Here is a 21,153-nt window from a genome sequence, read left to right on the forward strand (position 1 = left end):
ATCCCCGATACTGTCACGGCTAACCTGGTGGCTGAACTTTATGACTTTGTCCTGACCCATAACTATTTCACATTTGGGGACAATGTATACCTTCAAATCAGCGGCACTGCGATGGGTACCCGCATGGCCCCACAGGATGCCAACATTTTTATGGCTGACTTAGAACAACACTTCCTCAACTCTCTTCCCCTAATGCCCCTACTCTACTTGCGCTACATTGATGACATCTTCATCATCTGGACCCATGGAAAAGAAGCCCTTGAGGAATTCCACCATGATTTCAACAATTTCCATCCCACCATCAACCTCAGCCTGGACCAGTCCACACAAGAGATCCACTTCCTGGACACTACGGTGCTAATAAGCGATGGTCACATAAACACCACCCTATACCGGAAACCTACTGACCGCTATTCCTACCTACATGCCTCCAGCTTTCATCCAGATCACACCACACGATCCATTGTCTACAGCCAAGCGCTACGATATAACCGCATTTGCTCCAACCCCTCAGACAGAGACAAACACCTACAAGATCTCTATCATGCATTCCTACAACTACAATACCCACCTGCTGAAGTGAAGAAACAGATTGACAGAGCCAGAAGAGTACCCAGAAGTCACCTACTACAGGACAGGCCCAACAAAGAAAATAACAGAACGCCACTAGCCATCACCTTCAGCCCCCAACTAAAACCTCTCCAACGCATCATCAAGGATCTACAACCTATCCTGAAGGACGACCCATCACTCTCACAGATCTTGGGAGACAGGCCAGTCCTTGCTTACAGACAGCCCCCCAACCTGAAGCAAATACTCACCAGCAACCACACACCACACAACAGAACCACTAACCCAGGAACCTATCCTTGCAACAAAGCCCGTTGCCAACTGTGTCCACGTATCTATTCAGGGGACACCATCATAGGGCCTAATCACATCAGCCACACTATCAGAGGCTCGTTCACCTGCGCATCTGCCAATGTGATATATGCCATCGTGTGCCAGCAATGCCCCTCTGCCATGTACATTGGCCAAACTGGACAGTCTCTACGTAAAAGAATAAATGGACACAAATCAGACGTCAAGAATTATAACATTCAAAAATCAGTCGGAGAACACTTCAATCTCTCTGGTCACTCGATTACAGACCTGAGAGTTGCAATTCTTCAACAAAAAAACTTCAAAAACAGACTCCAACGAGAGACTGCTGAATTGGAATTAATTTGCAAACTGGATACAATTAACTTAGGCTTGAATAGAGACTGGGAGTGGATGGGTCATTACACAAAGTAAAACTATTTCCCCATGTTATTCCCCCCCCCCACAGTTCCTCAGATATTCAGGTCAACTGCTGGAAATGGCCCACCTTGATTATCACCACTAAAGGTTTTCTTCCTCCCCGCCCTCCCGCCCCTTGCTGGTAATAGCTCATCTTAAGTGATCACTCTCCTTACAGTGTGTATGATAAACCCATTGTTTCATGTTCTCTGTGTGTGTGTATATAAATCTCCCCACTGTATTTTCCACCAAATGCATCCGATGAAGTGAGCTGTAGCTCACAAAAGCTTATGCTCTAATAAATTTGTTAGTCTCTAAGGTGCCACAAGTCCTCCTTTTCTTTTCACAGAGAGGAGACTTCCCCAGAGTCCTGACTGGCTTCGTAGGGAGCAGATCCAGAGCATCACCTGGGGACTCCATGACACTCACACACACACACACTAAAACACACAGGAATGCACACACAGACACACACGCACACACTAATGCATGTCCTCAGACACACACACTAGCACACACACACACACACACTAAAACACACAGGAATGCAGACACAGACACAGACATACACGCACATGCACACAGATGCACACACTAATGCATCTACTCACACACACACTAAAACACATAGGAATGCCCACACAGACACAGATACAGACGCACACAGACACAGACACGCACACACACACTCGTCTCAGCTCTCCCCGCCCTGTGCTCCCCCCACTCCCCCGCTCAGTGACTCGGGTACTGGATGTGGAAGACATGGACGGTGCCGTCGCTCAGCGCCACGGCAAAGTGCCCGTTCCCGGTGACGGTGGCCATGCAGGCTCTCTCGATGCCATGCCGGGTGGTGAGGAAGGGCCCCAGCGCCTCTCCGCCCGGCCCGAACGCCATCACCTTGTTCAGCTCCCGCAGGGCCACGTAGAAATGACCCCTGTCGTCGGCGCAGACGGCCCCCGGCTGGCATCCCTCCAGCCGCTCCTCGCCCAGCTCCGCCAGCAGCTGCCCATGGCCGTCAAACGCCACCACGCTGCGTCGGTGCCAGTCTGAGGCCACATAGCGGCCGCCCCGGCCGGCCACAAACACCATGCCCAGACGGTCATGCCCGTCTGGGAAAATCTTCTCCACCAGCTCCCCCCGGGCGTCGTAGACCTCCAGGTGCCCCGCCACGCTCACAGCCACGGCGGCGCCCCCCTCCGCTGCCGCCGTGATGGCGTGGCTGGCCTGGGTGGGGCGCAGGGCCTTCTGCCAGACCAGGGCGCCGTCCCGCTCTGCCAGGTAGAGCCGGGAGCCGGCGGTGTAGGCCACCCGGCTGCCCACGGCCGCCACGCTGCAGGGGGCCGCGCCCCCGTGCACCGGGATGGCGTCCCGGAAGTCCCCCTGCAGCGAGAAGCACTTGAGGCTGCGGTTCTCCTCGTCGGCCAGAAGCAGCTCACTAGGGCCCAGGGGGCAAATCCCCGTGATCCGGGGCCGGTGCTTGTCACCGGAGACCCGCCCCGAGAAGCTGCAGGAGAAGCGGGCGGTGGGGAGCGGCCGGCACAGCGGAGGATCCGGGGCAGGGGCCGGCGGCTCCGGGGCAGGGGCTGGTGGCCCCGGGGCAGGGGCGTCACGCTGGCCGCTGTCCTCCCCTCGGCCGTCCGACTCGGCCTCGCCCAGGTCCAGCTGGAAGAGGCCGCTCAGGCTCTGGAGTTCGGCGCGGACGACCAGCCGGGGGTGCAGCCCCCCAAGGGGCTCCCAGCGGAAGCCCCGGAGCTGGCTGAGCCGCTGGCTAATCAAGGCCTCCAGCGAGACGATCTCCACCGGCCGGCCCAGGGCCAGAACGTTGCGGGCGACGTCGGCCATGCCGTGGGCCAGCTGCTCCTGCCGCTCCAGCTCAGTCCGGAGCAGGCCGGCCTCCTTCTCACGCCCTTCCACGTGGCGCCGCAGGGCGGCCAGCACCTCCTCCTGCTGGGCCAGCAGGCGTTGGGTCAGGCTGGCGCAGGTGCGCTTCACCACGTCCTGCAGGCCGGCTTCGTGCCGCCGCAGCTGCTCCAGCTCCTCCTCCAGCGCCGCCCGCCCCCGGGCCACCCGCCCCGCCGTCTCCTCCACGCTGGCCAGCAGCTCGGCCACCCGGGGCCGCTGGGCCACGGCCGCCTCCTCCAGCGTCTGGCAGGGGTGCTCCAGGTGCGGGCCCAGCCGGCACTCCCGGCAGATGGGGCTGGCGCAGGGCCGGCAAAAGAAGTGCAGCTCCTCGGCCGGGTGCTCGGGGCACCGCACGGCCTGGCGCTGCCGGATCTCCTCGTCGTGCTCCCCGGAGAGGTAGCCCTGCAGGCTCACCAGCCGGTGGGCGTGGGTGAGCCGGGAGCAGCGGTGGCCGGCGGTGCAGGTCTGGCACAGGCTGTCGGTGCAGTCCAGGCAGTGGGAGACGGCCGGGCGGCCGTCCTCCTGCCCAATCAGCGGGCACAGGGCGCAGGTCAGCCCCGCCTCGCCCACCGGCCGCAGCAGCTCCAGCAGCCCGTTGACGAAGAAGTTGGTCTTGAGGCCGGCCACCCCCTGCGACAGGGACACGTCCTCCCGGCACTCGGGGCACCGCAGCCCCGGCCCGTCGCCCAGCAGCCCGTCCAGGCAGCCCTGGCAGTAGGTGTGCAGGCAGGGCAGGATCTTGGGCCCACGCAGCTGCTCCAGGCAGATAGGGCAGGTCAGGAAGTCGGTGGCTATCGCGTCTGAGAGGGACGGGGCGTCCGAGGCCATGACGCTATGGCAAAGGGCGGGGGGGGGGGCGTACCCAAAGGGCCTGGACACCGGCAGAGACACAGCGGCAGGGAGTCTGCTGGAAGCACCTAGGACGGGTATGGAGAGGTTACGGGATGCGGAGCCAGGACTCCTGGGTTCTCTCCCTGGCTCTGGGAGGGGAGTGGGGGCTGGTGGGTTAGAGCAGGGGGGCTGGGAGCCAGGACGCCTGGGTTCTCTCCCTGGCTCTGGGAGGGGAGTGGGGGCTGGTGGGTTAGAGCAGGGGGGGCTGGGAGCCAGGACTCCTGGGTTCTCTCCCTGGCTCTGGGAGGGGAGTGGGGGCTGGTGGGTTAGAGCAGGGGGGGCTGGGAGCCAGGACTCCTGGGTTCTCTCCCTGGCTCTGGGAGGGGAGCGGGGGCTGGTGGGTTAGAGCAGGGGGGGCTGGGAGCCAGGACTCCTGGGTTCTCTCCCTGGCTCTGGGAGGGGAGTGGGGGCTGGTGGGTTAGAGCAGGGGGGGCTGGGAGCCAGGACTCCTGGGTTCTCTCCCTGGCTCTGGGAGGGGAGTGGGGGCTGGTGGGTTAGAGCAGGGGGGGCTGGGAGCCAGGACTCCTGGGTTCTCTCCCTGGCTCTGGGAGGGGAGCGGGGGCTGGTGGTTACAGCAGAAGCTCCAGCTCTGTTTGCAGTGGGGTGCGGGGTGCCGGGGGGAGCTCTGGGGGAGCTGGGGCTGGGCCTGTGGGGGGGGAGTTACCTCAGCCCGGGGCGGGTTCAGGCTTCTTGACTCCCCGCAGTGCAGGCTCTGCGCTGCTGGTGTCACGGTGGAGAAACGAAAGTGAAAGTGGGGCCCAGGGGCCCGGCGTTTCCGAGCCTTCGGTTCCCCAAACCCGCATGGGAGAGTGACCCCCGGGCTGCCAAACACCGGCCCCCAGCCCCCTCCCTGCACAGCCCAAAGCCTTCCTGCCACTGTGGCAAGCCCCATCCCCAGGGCCCCACCCAGAGCCAGCCCCCCCCCCCCGCCAGGCCCATACACAAATCCTCAGCCCCACAGGGCTGCGTGCACCCATCGTTTTGCCCCCATTCCTGTGCCTCAGTTTCCCCGTTTGGGTAATAGGGGTGACCCCCCCAACCCAGCATGGTCCCAGGTGGTGGTCTCTGTGCTCGAAGAGCTCTGAGATTAACCGGGGGGGCGGGGGCAGGTGGCTGCAGCTCTGGGCACCTGGCCTCTGGCTGAAGGGGTTCACCCCAGGTGGCCTCTCCGCACCCCCAAAATCGCAACCTCCTTGGCTCTGCACCCCCAGCTGGTGCTGGAGGGGAGAGTGCAGCGCGCATGGCTGTGTCTGGGGGGAAGGGTGGGGGCCACATTTGTGTTTGCACGGCCACATTTGTGTCTTCTTGTGCACACATGTGCGTCTTCTTGTGCACACATGTGCGTACGTGTGTCCGTGGCCAGGTGCATTTGTGTTGCTCTGCATGGATGTCTCTGCACACGGGGCTCTGTGGTTTGTGTAATGAGTGTGTGTGCCACGGGCTCCATGGGGGTGCAGGTGTGTGGTTAATTTCTTTGTGCAGGGGGTGCATGTCTGCGGGTGGTTGTTAGCCTGTTTGCACCTCTGTACATCTCACTGTGTTATGTTGCCACGTGTACTTGTGAGCACGTGGCTCTAGGTTTTCTGTAATGTGTGTGTGCTGTTATGTTTATGTAACAGTTTCATTTGTCAGTGTGGTTAGTGTGTCCATGTGTGTGCGCGTTACTGTGAGTGTCTGTGAGGTTAGTGTGTGTGTGTATGTAGACTGCATGCATTAGGGTCAGTGTGTCAGTGTGTCCATGTGTGTGTGTGAGGAGCCATGACATGGGTTAGTGTCAGTGTGTCTGTGTGGTCCGTGTGTGTATGAAGATGTGTGTGTGTTAGTGCCAATGTGTTACTGTGTCTGTGTGTGCACAGATGTGTGTTAGTGTCAGTGTGTCTGTGCGGTTAGTGTGGCCGTGTGTCTGTGCACGTGGCTGTGTGTGCGCACAGATGTGTGTGGGTTAGTGTCAATGTATCTGTGTGGTTAGCGTGTCTGTATGTGTGCACACATGTGTGTGTTAGTGTCTTTGTGGTTAGTGTGTCTGTGTGCCTTCAGATGTGCGGGCATTAATGTCAGAGTGTCTGTGTGGTTAATGCTCAAATAAATTTGTTAGTCTCTAAGGTGCCACAAGTACTCCTTTTCTTTTTGCGAATACAGACTAACACGGCTGCTACTCTGAAACCTGTGTGGTTAGTGTGTCCGTGTGTGTGCAGACGTGCTACTGTCACGGCATCCCCGGGCGATGCTCTGGACCTGCTCCCTGCGAAGCCAGGCAGGACTCTGGAGAGTCTCCTCTCTGGGAGCAGCCTGTCTGCAGGGCACAGCTCACCCGGCTCCCCGCTTCCTGGGTCTGACCCCGGAGCATCCAGCATCCTCTGCCCCTCCGTGCTCTTCCCACAGCCAGTCCACCCAGGTGGGGTCCTGGGGAAGCCAGAGGGTCCTGCCCCCCAACTCCGCAGTCAGACGTGACTCTCAGCCAGCCAGTAAAACAGAAGGTTTATTAGACGACAGGAACATGGTCTAAAACAGAGCTTGTAGGTGCAGAGAAGAGGCCCCCTCAGCTGGGTCCATTTTGGGGGGCAGGGAGGCCAGCGCCCCATCTGGGCCCCCCTCCATTTCCCCAGCCAGCTTCAAACTGAAATTCTCCAGCCCCGCCATTAAGAACGGTCCCACTTCGTCACAGTTACTATCAGCGTGTGTGTGTGTGCAGACGTTGGCCTGCGTCCGTGCAGCTCTGTGCGTGCGTCCGAGCAAGGTCTCTGGGTGCGGGTGTGTGTCTTCACGTTCTCACTGGGTTGCCGTGTAAGCCAGACTCCCCAGCTCTGTGCTTGGGGGTAGGTGGGTGGCTCCTCAGGGCCGCGTGTGTTAGTGCCACAGGGGTGGGGCCTGCACCATGGTTTCTCTGTGTCCCTCCGTGCGCGCAGGGCTTAGGGAGGGGGTTTCTCTCTGGGACACTGTCGTGCCACGTTGCACGTGTCTCCAGCGCAGAATGGGCATGTTTGCACACCAAGGTGCGCAGTGACATCCGTCTCTCGTGGCAGCGCTGTGGACCCACCGGGTCTGTGCTGTGACCCTCAAGGGGTCCCGCTCTTCTGTCCCCTGCGACCTCCAAACCCTCGGGGCAGGACCTCCGGGGTCCCGCCCACCTGCTCCTGGTGGGGAGTTGAGCGCAGCCGGCCTGGCCCATGGGCAGCGCGCTCGGCGGCTTGGCGTGCGGATCCGGCTTGAAGAAGAGCCACGAGAAGGATTTGAAACCTGGCCGGAGAGCAGGGGAGCCTCCCGGAGCTTAACCCAGAGCCAGTGCAGGGGCGACGTGAGGCCGGGGCGAATATCGCCATGGTGGGGGAGCCAATATTTAATCACGGGCGCTGGCGTCCGGCACAGACAGCGTAAGCCCGGCAATGAGACATCTCTCAGCGACCGGGATGGCCCCCCTCCGTCAGCCACATCTGGGCTGTGTTTCTATCTGCTCGGCTCTGGGGAGGATTTAGGGGCCAGGTCTGTGGCCCTGGGCACTACCAGGGAGGTGGGGGTCAGACCAGTGGGTCACAAAGGCAGGATTCAGAGGGGCCAAAGGCAGGGTTCTGCCGACACAATCCGCCTGCTCACCATGCCGTTCTCTCCGCCCCCTTTTCCTCGGGGTCCCGTATGAGCCCCCCCGCAGGTCCTAATGCCCCATTTAACACCCGTTCCCTCCACCCGCCTCATGCCTCTGGCTGCCCTGCCCATGAACTTGCTCCTGTTCCATCGACCTCAAACCTACCCCAGCTCCCCTCATAACCCCAAACCTACCCCCACCCCCTACCGTTAGCCCCAAACCTACCTCTAGCTCCTGCTGTTAACCCCAATCCACCCCCAGCCCCTGTCATAATCCCAAACCCACCCCAGGCCCCGCTGTTAGCCCCAAACCTTCCCCAGCTCCTGTCGCTAACCTGAGCCTGTCCCCTGGTGTCACCCCTTCCTCCCCTATTGATGGACGCGGCCACGCCTGGCTTTTCTCCGACAGGGTCGGTGGCACAGCCCCCGGCTCGGGGTGCCCTGAAGCCTCCGCCAGCCCGGAGATGGGGCAGGACCGTGAGGGCTGGATCCCTCAGCGAATCGCCCTGGTCTGTCTGCTCCCCCACGAAGCACCGGGGCCTGTCAGATGGGATCTGGGGCCGGGGGGGGGTCCCTGCACGGCCAAGTTTATGCTCCGTCGGCATCCCGGGGGTGACAGTCCCAGGGTGCGGGGTCCGGCTGAGACGCGTCGAGCACCCATCAAAACCCCCCTCCCCAGAAGTCCCTACTGTCGGCCCAGGCAGTGGGCGTCCCAGCACCGTGGGCTGCAGCTTCCTGCCCGCTCACGATCTGCGGTGGGGCTCTCGGCAGATCCTAGTGGCACCGGCAGGGGGCCTCTGTCGCGCCAGGTGCTGCACAGACCCCAAATACGATGTGCGTCCGTCCCCCCCCGCGGTGCTGGGTGGCCTGGCCCAGGGTTCAAGTCAGCATCGGTCGGCTGCACAGTGCTTCCCTCCCCCTGCTGGGCCCGTTGGCCCCTGGGGGCCAGGCGGGAGGGAGGCGAGATCAGCACCCCCGCTGGCAGTGTAGGCCGTCCCTGACCTTTGACCTGTAGGTCTGCAGCCAAAAGTGGGGGGGGGGTGGGAGGAGAGAGAGAGAGAAGAGTTGTGAGACCTTGCAAGGAAGGAGCATTAACAGAAAAGTGCCCCCCCGCCTCCTCGATGGGGGGCAGCTGCAGGTTCCCCCCCACACACCTCCCCGGGGGTCCAGCCTCAGGGTCCCCCCACACATCACCCTGGGGTCCAACCGCAGGGCCCCCCCACCCCACCCTTGGGGGGGCAGCTGCAGGTCCCCCCCGCACCTCCCCAGGGGTCCAGCCGTAGGCCCCTGCCCGGAGCCGGGCGGTTTCTCTCACCAGCAGGAGGGCGCCGTTGAGCAGCACAAAGGCTGTGACAGCGACGATGCTGACGGTGCCGCCGACCCGGTCGATTCGCACCTCGCAGCTCGCGCCCAGGTACCAGAACTGGCCGCTTTCCGGGCAGCTACGGGGGCAGACGCCGCACGTGAGAACGGGCCCCGAGCCCCTTCCTCGGGCGTCCCCCCTATCCCTCGGAGGGGCTCGAGTCAGGGGTTGGGGTCTGGGCGAGACAGAGACTTCCCTGGCCAAGGAGAAGCAGGGTGAGGGCTAAGGGTTTGGCCTGAGGTTGGGGTCAGGGTCAGAGTTGGGGGTAGAGGTCAGGGGTCAGGGTTAAGGTTAGGGTCGGGGTTAGAGGTCGGGTAAGGTTTGATGCCAGGGGTCAGGGGTTAGAGGTCAGGGTCAGGGGTTAGGATCAAAAGTCAGTGTCGGGGTTAGGGTCTGAGGTCAGGGTCAGAGTTGGGGTTAGACGTCAGGGGTCAAGGGTTAAGGTTAGAAGTCAGGGGTTAAGGTTTGAGGCCAGGAGTCAGGGTCAAGGTCAGGGTTAGAGATCAGGGTTGGGGGTTAGGGTTAGAGGTCAGGGTTGGGGTTAGAGGTCAGTGTCGGGGCTAAGGGTTTGGGCTGAGGTTGGGGTCAGGGTCAGAGTCGGGGTTAGAAGCAGAGGTCAGGGTTAAAGTCAGTGTCAGGGGTTAGGGTCAGAGGTCATGATCCGAGTTGGGGTTAGGAGCAGAGGTCAGAGTTAAGGTCATGGTCGGGGTTAGAGATCAGGGTCCGGGATTAGGGTTTGAGGTCAGGGTCAGAGTCGGGGTTAGGGTTGGGGATTAGGGGCAGAGATCAGGACATAGGCAGGCTTGGAACGATGCGAGTTTTCAATCGGTCAAGGCCCGTTTCACGGGCCCCCCACGACATTCCCCTCATCACAGTCCAGATGGGCCAAGCCCGCAGGACGCCGGCCGAGAGCTGAGGCACTAAGGCCGGGGGCCGTGTGGCTTTTGACCAGCTGTGACCCTGACAGTGGGTGGTTTTTGGCGGCTCTGCACCTCAGCGTCTATTGTCATTAAAACAGCGGCTGTCTCACCCTGCCGTGGTCTGATCCCCGAAATTTCAAGGATTCAATTCCAAGGCCGGATGGGACCATTATAATCCTCTGGCCTAGGATGGCCGGACGTCCCGATATTAGGGGCTTTGTCTTATATAGGCAACTATCCCCCCTCCCCCGAAAAAAATGTCCCGAATTTTCACACTTGCTGTCTGGTCACCCCTAATCTAGTCAACCCCCCCCACCCCGTATCGCACCGGCCAAAGACCTGCCCCACAAATAATCCCTGCGACAGATCTGTTAGAAACAGCCGGTCTTGGAGACTCCAGCCTGTCCCCGGGGGAAATTGTTCCCGTAGTTAATAACCCTCCTGGTTGGAAATTTGGTGCCTTATTTCTAGCCTGAATTTGTCAAGCTTCAGCCTCCAGCGGTGGGGAGGGACTGGGCTATAGACCTCTGTCTGCTAGCGACCGTGAGCATGTGAACGGATCCAAACAGAAAGAGAAAACGCTTACAAAGGGACATTGCGAGTCGCTGTCACCCTTGTACATTTGGCCAGGCCTAGGTATGGAGCAAGGGTCGGGGAGGGTCCCCTCTGAGAGGGGAACGGGGCTTAGGGCACAGGGCCAGCATGGGGAAGTCACCTCCCAAGGAAGGATACGGGTTGGGGTCATGGATAGGGCACAGGGCCATGAAGGGGGAGTTCCCCGGCCAGGGCGGGACCCGGGGTGTGTGTGTGTGTCATTTCCCCGCTGTACGGGTGGGACCCTCTCCGCGGGGGTGGGTGGGTGACACTTACCGGCAGTGGGCACCGGCACGGGTCACCCGACACTGCCCTGCGTTACAGCCAAGGGCGCCCGGCACCCCCACGGTGCACAGGGAGCTGCAGGTGAAGCCGTTGGGCGTCAGGTGGGGGAAGAAGTGGGCACTGAATCCGGGGGGCAGTGTCTGCCTGCAGATTTCTGGGGAGGGGAGAGGGGGGCCAGTGAGAGACCAGTGGGGGAGGAGGCAGCACCTGCCGGCCCCACCTCAGTTCTGGGGGTGCGACACCCCACAAGGGATCTGGGTGGGGGAGGCTCACCTGCACCATTGAACTCTGTTGTCGTCCGCCTGGTCACCTCGGTGGAGGAAGGATTGAAACACAGAGCGCCTGGGGCCGGAGAGAGATGCCCTGGGTGCCTGGCCGCTGGGGATGTCCCAGGCAGTGAGGGGGCAAACTGCCCCCCTCCCGGCTTTGCCAGAGTGTCTGTCTGCCTGTCCTGCCCCTATTCGCCCTGCTGTCCGTCCATCCACCCAGCCAGCCACCCCCTCCCCAGGTACTTTCCTCTGCCCATCCATCCACCCCCGCCATCCTCCCTCCCTCCCCAGATATGTCCCTCTGTCCATCCATCCACCTAGCCACCCCCCTCCATCCCCCTCCTCCGATACATCCCTCTGGCCGTCCATCCGCTCAGCCACCCCCTTCCCATCCCCCTCCCCAATCAGTGCCACGCTGGTGCAGTCTGAAGTGTTGCCCCACCCAGGACAGGAGGGGGTCCCCTGCCCAGCCTTTCCTTTCCCCCCACCCCCCCACTGGGGACTCACGCGAGCTGCTGGTGCAGACGACCTGGTTGCGGGCTGCCAGCCTGATCTCTTCCGCCAGCCGCCGGGGCAGGTCCTCCAGCGTGGCGTTGAGCCGGGTGGTGACGGGGATGGCCAGGGCCACCCTATGGGCCACCACGACACTGCCCAGCCTGGGGGAGCAAATGCCTGGGGCCCGTCAGCCTGTGCCTGCCTCCCCTGCCCCACCTGCGGGGACCTGCCAGGAGAGAGTCCCGGGGACCCAGGGGCTGCTCCTGCGGTGGGGGTTCCCCTGATCCCCGGCCCGGATCAGCCTTCGCCACCGCCCTGCGTGTGGTGCACCCGGGATAGCACGGTAGCAGCACAAACGTGTGCACACATGTGTGCAAGGACACATACATCCCTCCCTTTCTGAGCAAGCAGCCCGCTACCCCCTTCCTCTGAGGATTTTTTCGACATGTCGGTGCTGGCGGGAGGGTGGGGGGAAGGGACCTTAGCAGGAACATCTGCCACCCACCCAGGGGCGTCAGCGATCGGGACCCACGGGTGGCACCGGGGGTCCCAGGTGTCTGACACTCACGTGAGCTCCAGGATCTCCAGGTCCTGAAACCCCGGGATCTGGCTATAAACCGGCCTGATCTGGAAGGAAGGGAAAAGGGACACGTGTCACCGGCCAGGACTGCCCTGGCCCACGCGCACTGAGCTGGGATGGGGGGAGTCCAGGGGGCCGGTGGGGCTCCCAGCCATGGCACAGACACAGGCAGTGCCCTCAGCTCGGCCCTCACGAGCAAACCTGCGCTGGGAATCCCCCCGACTCAGGTCCATTCATCCCCATTATAAGCTGAGGAAACTGAGGCAGAGCATGGCTCTGGTCCCAGCCAGAGGTCTCTCACTCTGACACCCCCCCACCCCCTGTCGGGGTTTTCCTCTCATCCCGGTTTCTCCCCCGGGGCTCACCTGCTGTGTGAACAAGGTGCTGAACCCTCGCCAGGCCGGAGAGGAGGTGTTTGCCAGGTCAGCGGTGAACTTGCGGTTGGTCACCTGCAGCTTCACGTCCATTGTCACGTTCACCTCTTGGCAGGGGAGAGACCAGAAACCCCAGTGAGAATCCCCAGGGGCCAGGGGCCCACTTTGCACCCTGCGGGACCGGGACCCCCCACTACAAGCAGGATGTGGACAAATTGGAGAGAGTCCAGTGGAGGGCAAATGAAAAGGATCAGGGGGCTGGAGCACATGACTTCCGAGGAGAGACTGAGGGAACTGGGGTTATTTAGTCTGCAGAAGAGAAGCGTGAGGGGGGATTTGATAGCAGCCTTCAACTACCTGAAGGGGGGTCCAAAGAGGATGGAGCTCGGCTGGTCTCAGTGGTGGCAGATGACAGAACAAGGAGCAATGGTCTCAAGTTGCAGTGGGGCAGGTCTAGGTTGGATATCAGGAAACACTATTTCACGAGGAGGGTGGTGAAGCGCTGGAATGGGTCACCTGGGGAGGTGGTGGAATCTCCTTCCTTTGAGGTTTTTAAACTCAGGCTTGACAAAGCCCTGGCTGGGATGATTTAGTTGGGGATTGGTCCTGCTTTGAGCAGGGGGTTGGACTGGATGACTCCCGAGGTCCCTTCCAACCCCGATATTCTATGAGTCTATGAAGCTGGGCTGTGGGCCGCTGGATCCCAGGGGTCGCGCTGGCGTCTCCATTACGGGCGATGGCTAAGTCACGGTGGGAGGCTTCTCTGACCGCTCGGCTCTGGGAATTACTCTGGGGCTGGGCACTATGAGGCTCACAGCAGAGGGTCACAACTGCCCCCTCCGGCCTTGGGGTCTAGGGAAACCAGCCCCGAGTGTAACTGGAGCATCCAGGGATCTTGCCCACAGTGGGAAGTCAGTGACTGGGGGGCTCCAGCCTGAACTGGATGGAGCAGCAGGACCGTGGGGTGACTTGAAATATCCCTGACATTTCACAGCCACCTGAAGCCTTTCTTGTCTGACCTTCTTGGGCGGGGGGTTTTTTCCTCTTTGTTTTGTAGTTTTTGGTTTCGGTTCAAAAATTGGAACTTCTGGAGACAAGTGTTTTGATTTTGGAAACCCAAAACTGGCCCTATTGGAAAAGGTTTGCCCACTGTGTGATTTAAAAAAAAATAAATAAATAAATTAAAAAATATCAAACCAACCATCGACCCCGGTACTGGGGATTGAAGGGGGAGCGGGGAGGCCTGAATACGAAACACAAACGAAACATACGGCAACTTCGTGGAAAATGGGGAATTTGGGGAAGAGGGGGAATTAAAACGTTCCTGTGAATTCTTTTTGTTTCCAGAAAAAAATCCCTTTTTGGGGCCAAGGAAAACATTGGTTTTATGAAGGAGCCAATGGGGGCCCTGAATTGGGAGGGGGCAATCCCAGCTATTATAAGCAGTTATCTGTCTACCTACCCACCCTCCATGCTGTCCCCATCCTTAGTAGACCAGGAATTAAACTGGTTTATCCAAAAACTCAGAGAGACAGGCCTGGGGTGACCAGAGCACAAGTGTGAAAAATCGGGGAAAAAAGGGGATAGTTGTATGTATAAGACAAAGCTTGTAATAATGGGATGGTCCCGATAATATCAGGACATCTGGTCACCCTAGGATCCAGGGACCAAACCTTTATTCTCCCAGGTGGGGGAGGACGGGCCTGGCTCGTGGCCTGGCTGGGATGCTCCAGTCTGGACTTCACTGGGCACTCGGAGGGCGCGGAGCCAGGCCGGTTTAACCTGGACACATAGGCAGAGCTTCCTACCGACTTCGAGTGTGATGGTGCCCACGGCGAATTCGCATTCCAGCCCATGGAAGAAGTGGGGGCATTTGCATTCTGCCCCCGTCCAGACCCCCCCGTTCTGGCACAACTTGGTGTTCAGTAATTCACAGCGCGGGCCAAAGTAGCCAGCCGGACAGAGGCACTCGGTGCCATTTGGTGTGCCACCATTCTGGCAGGGCGCTGAAAGAGACAAGCCATCATCCAGTGGCTCAGCACCAGGTGGGACAGGGGCTGCAACTGACCACCCCAGTGCCCCCTCCCCAGCACCCCCAGCCACAGATAGCAAAGCACCGTATGGAGGTTGGTCACCATCATTAGCACTGGTACATGGGGGAGAGAACAGAGAAAGGAAGAGACCTACCACCAAGAGATCATGGTAAAGTTGGGGAGAGAAGTAGGAGTCCTGGCTCCCAGTCCCCCCGCTCTAACCCCCAGCCCCCACTGCCCTCCCAGAGCCAGGGAGAGAACCCAGGAATTCTGACAGAAGTGAGGATTTACATCACAGAGGAGTCACTCTGATGTCACTCCAATCTGAATCTGCCCTGGGGAATTTGTTCTTAATGCACAACATAAAAATACATGGTATAAATGTGTAAGAGCAAAGGGTCCATATATGGCTATACGACTCATCACAACGTTCACCGTATGAGACAGTCACCCACCTGCTGTCGTGGTGCTCCAGAATAGGGTGGGTGAGGACACAACAGTGCTTGTGCTCATAGTGGGAGTGGGGGTGGTATCAGTAAGGGGCAAAGGGTCAGGTGTAGTTGTGGAGGTGGTGGGTGTAGTTATCATTGGTATAGTTGTGGTGGTGGTGAGTGTGGTAGTGATGTTGGTAGCGAGTGTAGTGTTAGGTGTAGTGGTGATGGTATCAGTAAGGGGTGAAGTGTCAGGTGTAGTTGTGAAGGTGGCAGGTGTAGTTGTCGATGGTGTAGTTGTAGTGTTGATGGCGAGTGTAGTGTTAGGTGTAGTGGCGACGGTATCAGTAAGGGATGAAGTGTCAGGTGTAGTTGTGAAGGTGGCAGGTGTAGTTGTCGATGGTGTAGTTGTGGTGTTGGTGGCGAGTGTAGTGTTAGGTGTAGTGGCGATGGTATCAGTAAGGGGTGAGGTGTCAGGTGTAGTTGTCGATGGTGTAGTTGTGGTGTTGGTGGCGAGTGTAGTGTTAGGTGTAGTGGCGATGGTATCAGTAAGGGGTGAGGTGTCAGGTGTAGTTGTCGATGGTGTAGTTGTGGTGTTGGTGGCGAGTGTAGTGTTAGGTGTAGTGGCGATGGTATCAGTAAGGGGTGAAGTGTCAGGTGTAGTTGTCGATGGTGTAGTTGTGGTGTTGGTGGCGAGTGTAGTGTTAGGTGTAGTGGCGATGGTATCAGTAAGGGGTGAGGTGTCAGGTGTAGTTGTCGATGGTGTAGTTGTGGTGTTGGTGGCGAGTGTAGTGTTAGGTGTAGTGGCGATGGTATCAGTAAGGGGTGAAGTGTCAGGTGTAGTTGTGAAGGTGGCAGGTGTAGTTGTCGATGCTGTAGTTGTAGTGTTGGTGGCGAGTGTAGTGTTAGGTGTAGTGGCGATGGTATCAGTAAGGGGTGAAGTGTCAGGTGTAGTTGTGAAGGTGGCAGGTGTAGTTGTCGATGGTGTAGTTGTAATGTTGGTGGCGAGTGTAGTGTTAGGTGTAGTGGCAATGGTATCAGTAAGGGGTGAAGTGTCAGGTGTAGTTGTCGATGGTGTAGTTGTGGTGTTGGTGGCGAGTGTAGTGTTAGGTGTAGTGGCAATGGTATCAGTAAGGGGTGAAGTGTCAGGTGTAGTTGTGAAGGTGGCAGGTGTAGTTGTCGATGGTGTAGTTGTGGTGTTGGTGGCGAGTGTAGTGTTAGGTGTAGTGGCGATGGTATCAGTAAGGGGTGAAGTGTCAGGTGTAGTTGTCGATGGTATAGTTGTGGTGTTGGTGGCGAGTGTAGTGTTAGGTGTAGTGGCGATGGTATCAGTAAGGGATGAAGTGTCAGGTGTAGTTGTGAAGGTGGCAGGTGTAGTTGTCGATGGTGTAGTTGTGGTGTTGGTGGCGAATGTAGTGTTAGGTGTAGTGGCAATGGTATCAGTAAGGGGTGAAGTGTCAGGTGTAGTTGTCGATGGTGTAGTTGTGGTGTTGGTGGCGAGTGTAGTGTTAGGTGTAGTGGCGATGGTATCAGTAAGGGGTGAGGTGTCAGGTGTAGTTGTCGATGGTGTAGTTGTGGTGTTGGTGGCGAGTGTAGTGTTAGGTGTAGTGGCGATGGTATCAGTAAGGGATGAAGTGTCAGGTGTAGTTGTGAAGGTGGCAGGTGTAGTTGTCGATGGTGTAGTTGTGGTGTTGGTGGCGAATGTAGTGTTAGGTGTAGTGGCGACGGTATCAGTAAGGGATGAAGTGTCAGGTGTAGTTGTGAAGGTGGCAGGTGTAGTTGTCGATGGTGTAGTTGTGGTGTTGGTGGCGAGTGTAGTGTTAGGTGTAGTGGCGATGGTATCAGTAAGGGGTGAAGTGTCAGGTGTAGTTGTCGATGGTGTAGTTGTGGTGTTGGTGGCGAATGTAGTGTTAGGTGTAGTGGCGACGGTATCAGTAAGGGATGAAGTGTCAGGTGTAGTTGTGAAGGTGGCAGGTGTAGTTGTCGATGGTGTAGTTGTGGTGTTGGTGGCGAATGTAGTGTTAGGTGTAGTGGCAATGGTATCAGTAAGGGGTGAAGTGTCAGGTGTAGTTGTCGATGGTGTAGTTGTGGTGTTGGTGGCGAATGTAGTGTTAGGTGTAGTGGCGACGGTATCAGTAAGGGATGAAGTGTCAGGTGTAGTTGTGAAGGTGGCAGGTGTAGTTGTCGATGGTGTAGTTGTGGTGTTGGTGGCGAATGTAGTGTTAGGTGTAGTGGCGATGGTATCAGTAAGGGGTGAAGTGTCAGGTGTAGTTGTCGATGGTGTAGTTGTAGTGTTGGTGGCGAGTGTATTGTTAGGTGTAGTGGTGATGGTATCAGTAAGGGATGGAGTGTCAGGTGTAGTTGTGGAGACGGTGGGTTTAGTTGTCAATGGTGTAATTGTGGTGGTGATGTCAGTAAGGGGTGGAGTGTAAGGTGCAGTTGTTAGTGTAGTTGTGGAGATAGCTGAGGTGTTGGTGGTGGCTGTAGTGTGAGGTGTACCTGTGGTTGGTGTAGTTGGGAAGGAGGTGAAGAGTGTAGTGTTAGATGTAGTGGTGGTAGTGTCAGAAAGGGGTGAAGTGTTAGGTGTAGTTGTGGGGGTAGCCATGATGGCGGTGGTGGGCACAGGATCAGTTGTAGCTGTGGTGGGTGTAGTTGTAGTTGGTGTAGTGGTGGTGGAGGTGGAGAGTGTAGTGTTAGGTGTAGCTGTGGTGGTGGTGATTATGTCAGTAAGGGGTGAAGCATAAGGTGTTGTTGCTGGTGTGGTTTTGGGGGTAGCTGAAGTGGTGATAGGTTTAATATTGGGTGTAGTTGTGAGGATGAGGGTAGCAGCGGTTGTACTTGAGGTAGCGGTAGTGCTTGTGGCAGTGATGGGTGCCACTGTGGTTACAGCAGTGGTGGGGATGGGTGTCACGGTCACAGCAGTGGTGGTGGGTGTAGCCATGATTTTGGCAGAGGTGATGGAGGGTGTAGCAGGGGTAGCGGTGGCCGAGGCCCTGAGGCTGGCAGCCGTGATGGGTGTGGCCGAGGCATTAGCCAGGGGAGCTGGCAGGGCCATGATGCCGCGGCCCTGGGGGATGGGAGGTGGCCTGGCAGCAGAGGGGCTGCTGGGGGATCCCGTGAAGTTGCTGGTGTTGCGTCTCTGTCCTGGCGCCAGAATCCTGCCCTCGGTCTCCTCACGCTTCGCTGTGTGCCGGGGGTTCCCAACCTCTACTCTCACGTCAGGTGTGAGATCACCCCAAATGCCTGCTCTGGCACCCGTGGGTGCCCCGGCACCCCAGCCCCTGGCCGGCACGTCTCCTCCTTCTTGCAGCGTTTCCCTCTCCGGTCGCCATGGGGGTCCTGCGGGGAGAACATTGCATGGCTGGGTTTGGGACTCTTCTATACCAAGACCCGGGAGGTGGGGCCGGCCTGGGGCTCCAGGCTGGCCTCTTAGCCCTCTAGCTGGGCGGTAGCCAGTTTTGCAGCCCGGCAGGTCACTTTCCCCTCAGAGGAGAAACAGGTGATGCGGACCCAGGGCATGGATGATTTAGTTGGGGTTGGTCCTGCTTTGAGCAGGGGGTGGGACTAGGTGACCTCCTGAGGTCCCTTCCAACCCTGCTATTCTATGACTCTGTGATTTTCTTATTTCCGGGGCGCTGAATAATTGGAGCCGAAGGAGAGCCATCGGAACGACCCGGGGGCGGGGGGAAATTCTCAGCTCATGTGCGACCCGGAGCTCGGTCTGCCCAGCTCAGCGCAGAGGACAAATGGCAACGCAATCCCTGCGAGAGCTACGACAAAATCCCACACAAACGGGGTGGGGGGCAGGGGAGGGGAAGAGAAGCCTCGTTAAACTACATCGAATGACGTGCGTGATGCCTTTGGGAGGCCGGTGCGGTCACCGTTGTGTTTTGCTGGGGATTTGTTGGCGTTAGGAGGGTCAGGGAGAATAGATTAAAGGATTTCCGGGGGACAATGCGAGTGATGGGAGCAAACGACCCATCTCCGAGCCTGTCCTTTCCAAGCTGTGCCATGGGAGCCCCGTTTCCTGCTAAGGACCTGCTCCCGGGAACTCCAGGTCAAAGACCTACCGCAGCTCTGTGGCAATTTGTAACTGTTGGCAAGTTACTGGGCTCATGCAGGGGGAAGCGGGTGAAATCGTCTGACCTGGGCCAGTCGGTGAAAATGTCCCCCAGGCCTGGATCCTGGCAGCAGAGGATTCACCGGCCCCCTCGTCCAGCAACACCTGCCTTGCTGCCGGTCCCCTCCCCGTTCCAGGAATCTCCCAGCAGATCCACGCTTTCCCCTCCTCTTTCCCCCATACGCCAGGGGAAGCATGCAGAACAGGGCAGGGACAGAGAGTTCCCCCCCACCCCCCGTCTTCCCCGACCACCCACGACACACGACCGAAACTTTCACCCATTTCACAGCTTCAACCGCCACCCACCCCCTCCATCAAACTCTCTCTGGAGCGCGCCCGCCCCAGTGTCAGCTTCCTGGACGTGATGATTGGCTTTAATAGTGGAATCTGACAGATAACCATCGCCAAGAGACCCCCGGATCGCCCCGCCTACCTTCCCAGAGCCCGTCACTGCCCCGAACGCACCAAGACACCGGTGACCTGCAGCCCGGCTCTCTGAGGCCACAGAATCGGCTGCGAGGAGAAAGTCCGGGGTACGCACCGTCACACGCTCAATCCCACCTTCACCAAACAGGGCCACTTACCCGGAGAAGTAGATCGCAGCATGGAACGGGCCATCCACATACCCCGAGAGAAATAACTCCCCACCTCCGACTGCACACCCCTAGCGTCACCCACCGGATCGCCCCGCCTACCTTCCCAGACCCCGTCACCGCCCAGAACGCACCAAGACACCGGTGACCTGCAGCCCGGCTCTCTGAGGCCACAGAATCGGCTGCGAGGAGAAAGTCCGGGGTACGCACCGTCACACGCTCAATCCCACCTTCACCAAACAGGGCCACTCACCCGGAGAAGTAGATCGCAGCATGGAACGGGCCATCCACATACCCCGAGAGAAATAACTCCCCACCTCCGACTGCACACCCCTAGCGTCACCCACCGGATCGCCCCGCCTACCTTCCCAGACCCCGTCACCGCCCCGAACGCACCAAGACACCGGTGACCTGCAGCCCGGCTCTCTGAGGCCACAGAATCGGCTGCGAGGAGAAAGTCCGGGGTACGCACCGTCACACGCTCAATCCCACCTTCACCAAACAGGGCCACTTACCCGGAGAAGTAGATCGCAGCATGGAACGGGCCATCCACATACCCCGAGAGAAATAACTCCCCACCTCCGACTGCACACCCCTAGCGTCACCCACCGGATCGCCCCGCCTACCTTCCCAGACCCCGTCACCGCCCCGAACGCACCAAGACACCGGTGACCTGCAGCCCGGCTCTCTGAGGCCACAGAATCGGCTGCGAGGAGAAAGTCCGGGGTACGCACCGTCACACGCTCAATCCCACCTTCACCAAACAGGGCCACTCACCCGGAGAAGTAGATCGCAGCATGGAACGGGCCATCCACATACCCCGAGAGAAATAACTCCCCACCTCCAACTGCACACCCCTAGCGTCACCCACCGCCCACACGGGGTGTCATCCAACAATTACAACCCAGACCCCGCCCTGGAAAAAAATCTTTCCTGAACCCTCTCTTCTGGCCTTCGAACAACCCCGAACCTCTCCAGGGTCATCATCAGGAGCAAGCTCCCCACAGACCAGGACCCACCAACTCCAAGCGATGCCAGCCCCTGCCAGAACAAGGGGCACAAAACCTGCAGTGGGCAGTGATCAACCCCCCTTTCATTTCCAGATCTAGGGGTCCTACAGCTGCCTGGGGAACCCCCTCCAGGGCACTAAATACCCCACCTGCAATTACATGGGGAGCATGTAATTACATGGGGGGCCCCCAGGCTTGAACACACGCAGGAAAACCATAAAAGACAAAACTGCCCCATCACCGGTGGGCGAACCCTTCTCACAAAGCAGGGAGCTGAAATTCATCACTTTGCCAGACACCAAAGACCAGGGACTTGAGAGACAAGATGGCTGTGTGGCTTCTTACAGCACTAACCCCGCTGTATTGTCCTATGACAGCTGCGGTGTTAACAGGCCACTTCTCCTTGAATGGTCCCTTACAATACACGCTGAAC

At 59.0% G+C, this 21,153-nt stretch overlaps 2 protein-coding genes across 2 annotated transcripts; both read right to left on the reverse strand.

Moving 5' to 3' along the window:
- Positions 1–1,837: 1,837 nt before the first annotated feature.
- TRIM56 (tripartite motif containing 56) lies at positions 1,838–4,934 on the reverse strand. The gene is made up of 2 exons (XM_038386279.2): positions 4,739–4,934; positions 1,838–4,100 (listed from the first exon to the last, which is right to left on the reverse strand). Exon 2 carries the CDS (start codon positions 4,009–4,011, stop codon positions 2,014–2,016), a length of 1,998 nt encoding a protein of 665 aa, XP_038242207.1. The 5' UTR covers positions 4,012–4,100; positions 4,739–4,934; the 3' UTR covers positions 1,838–2,013.
- Positions 4,935–6,615: 1,681 nt separating this feature from the next.
- LOC119849213 (mucin-2-like) lies at positions 6,616–18,600 on the reverse strand. The gene is made up of 9 exons (XM_038386033.2): positions 15,022–18,600; positions 14,342–14,539; positions 12,525–12,640; positions 12,148–12,206; positions 11,592–11,740; positions 11,089–11,157; positions 10,807–10,969; positions 8,969–9,095; positions 6,616–8,670 (listed from the first exon to the last, which is right to left on the reverse strand). The coding sequence occupies exons 1-9, from the start codon at positions 18,050–18,052 to the stop codon at positions 8,620–8,622; spliced, it is 3,963 nt and encodes a 1,320-aa protein (XP_038241961.2). The 5' UTR covers positions 18,053–18,600; the 3' UTR covers positions 6,616–8,619.
- Between the last annotated feature and the right edge of the window lie 2,553 nt (positions 18,601–21,153).

Source organism: Dermochelys coriacea, chromosome 28 (genome assembly GCF_009764565.3).
Source record: "Dermochelys coriacea isolate rDerCor1 chromosome 28, rDerCor1.pri.v4, whole genome shotgun sequence".
Classification (NCBI taxonomy): domain Eukaryota; kingdom Metazoa; phylum Chordata; order Testudines; family Dermochelyidae; genus Dermochelys; species Dermochelys coriacea.

Bases quoted from the DNA above. Each gene is read 5' to 3' on its own strand.
- TRIM56 (XM_038386279.2), bottom strand. From the start codon at position 4,011: ATGGCCTCGGACGCCCCGTCCCTCTCAGACGCGATAGCCACCGACTTC.
- LOC119849213 (XM_038386033.2), bottom strand. From the start codon at position 18,052: ATGGCCCTGCCAGCTCCCCTGGCTAATGCCTCGGCCACACCCATCACG. The intron at 11,741-12,147 runs GTGAGTGTCAGA...TTGCTCCCCCAG, and splicing joins CTGGAGATCCTGGAGCTCAC to GCTGGGCAGTGTCGTGGTGG. The intron at 10,970-11,088 runs GTGAGCCTCCCC...TCCCCTCCCCAG, and splicing joins AACAGAGTTCAATGGTGCAG to AAATCTGCAGGCAGACACTG.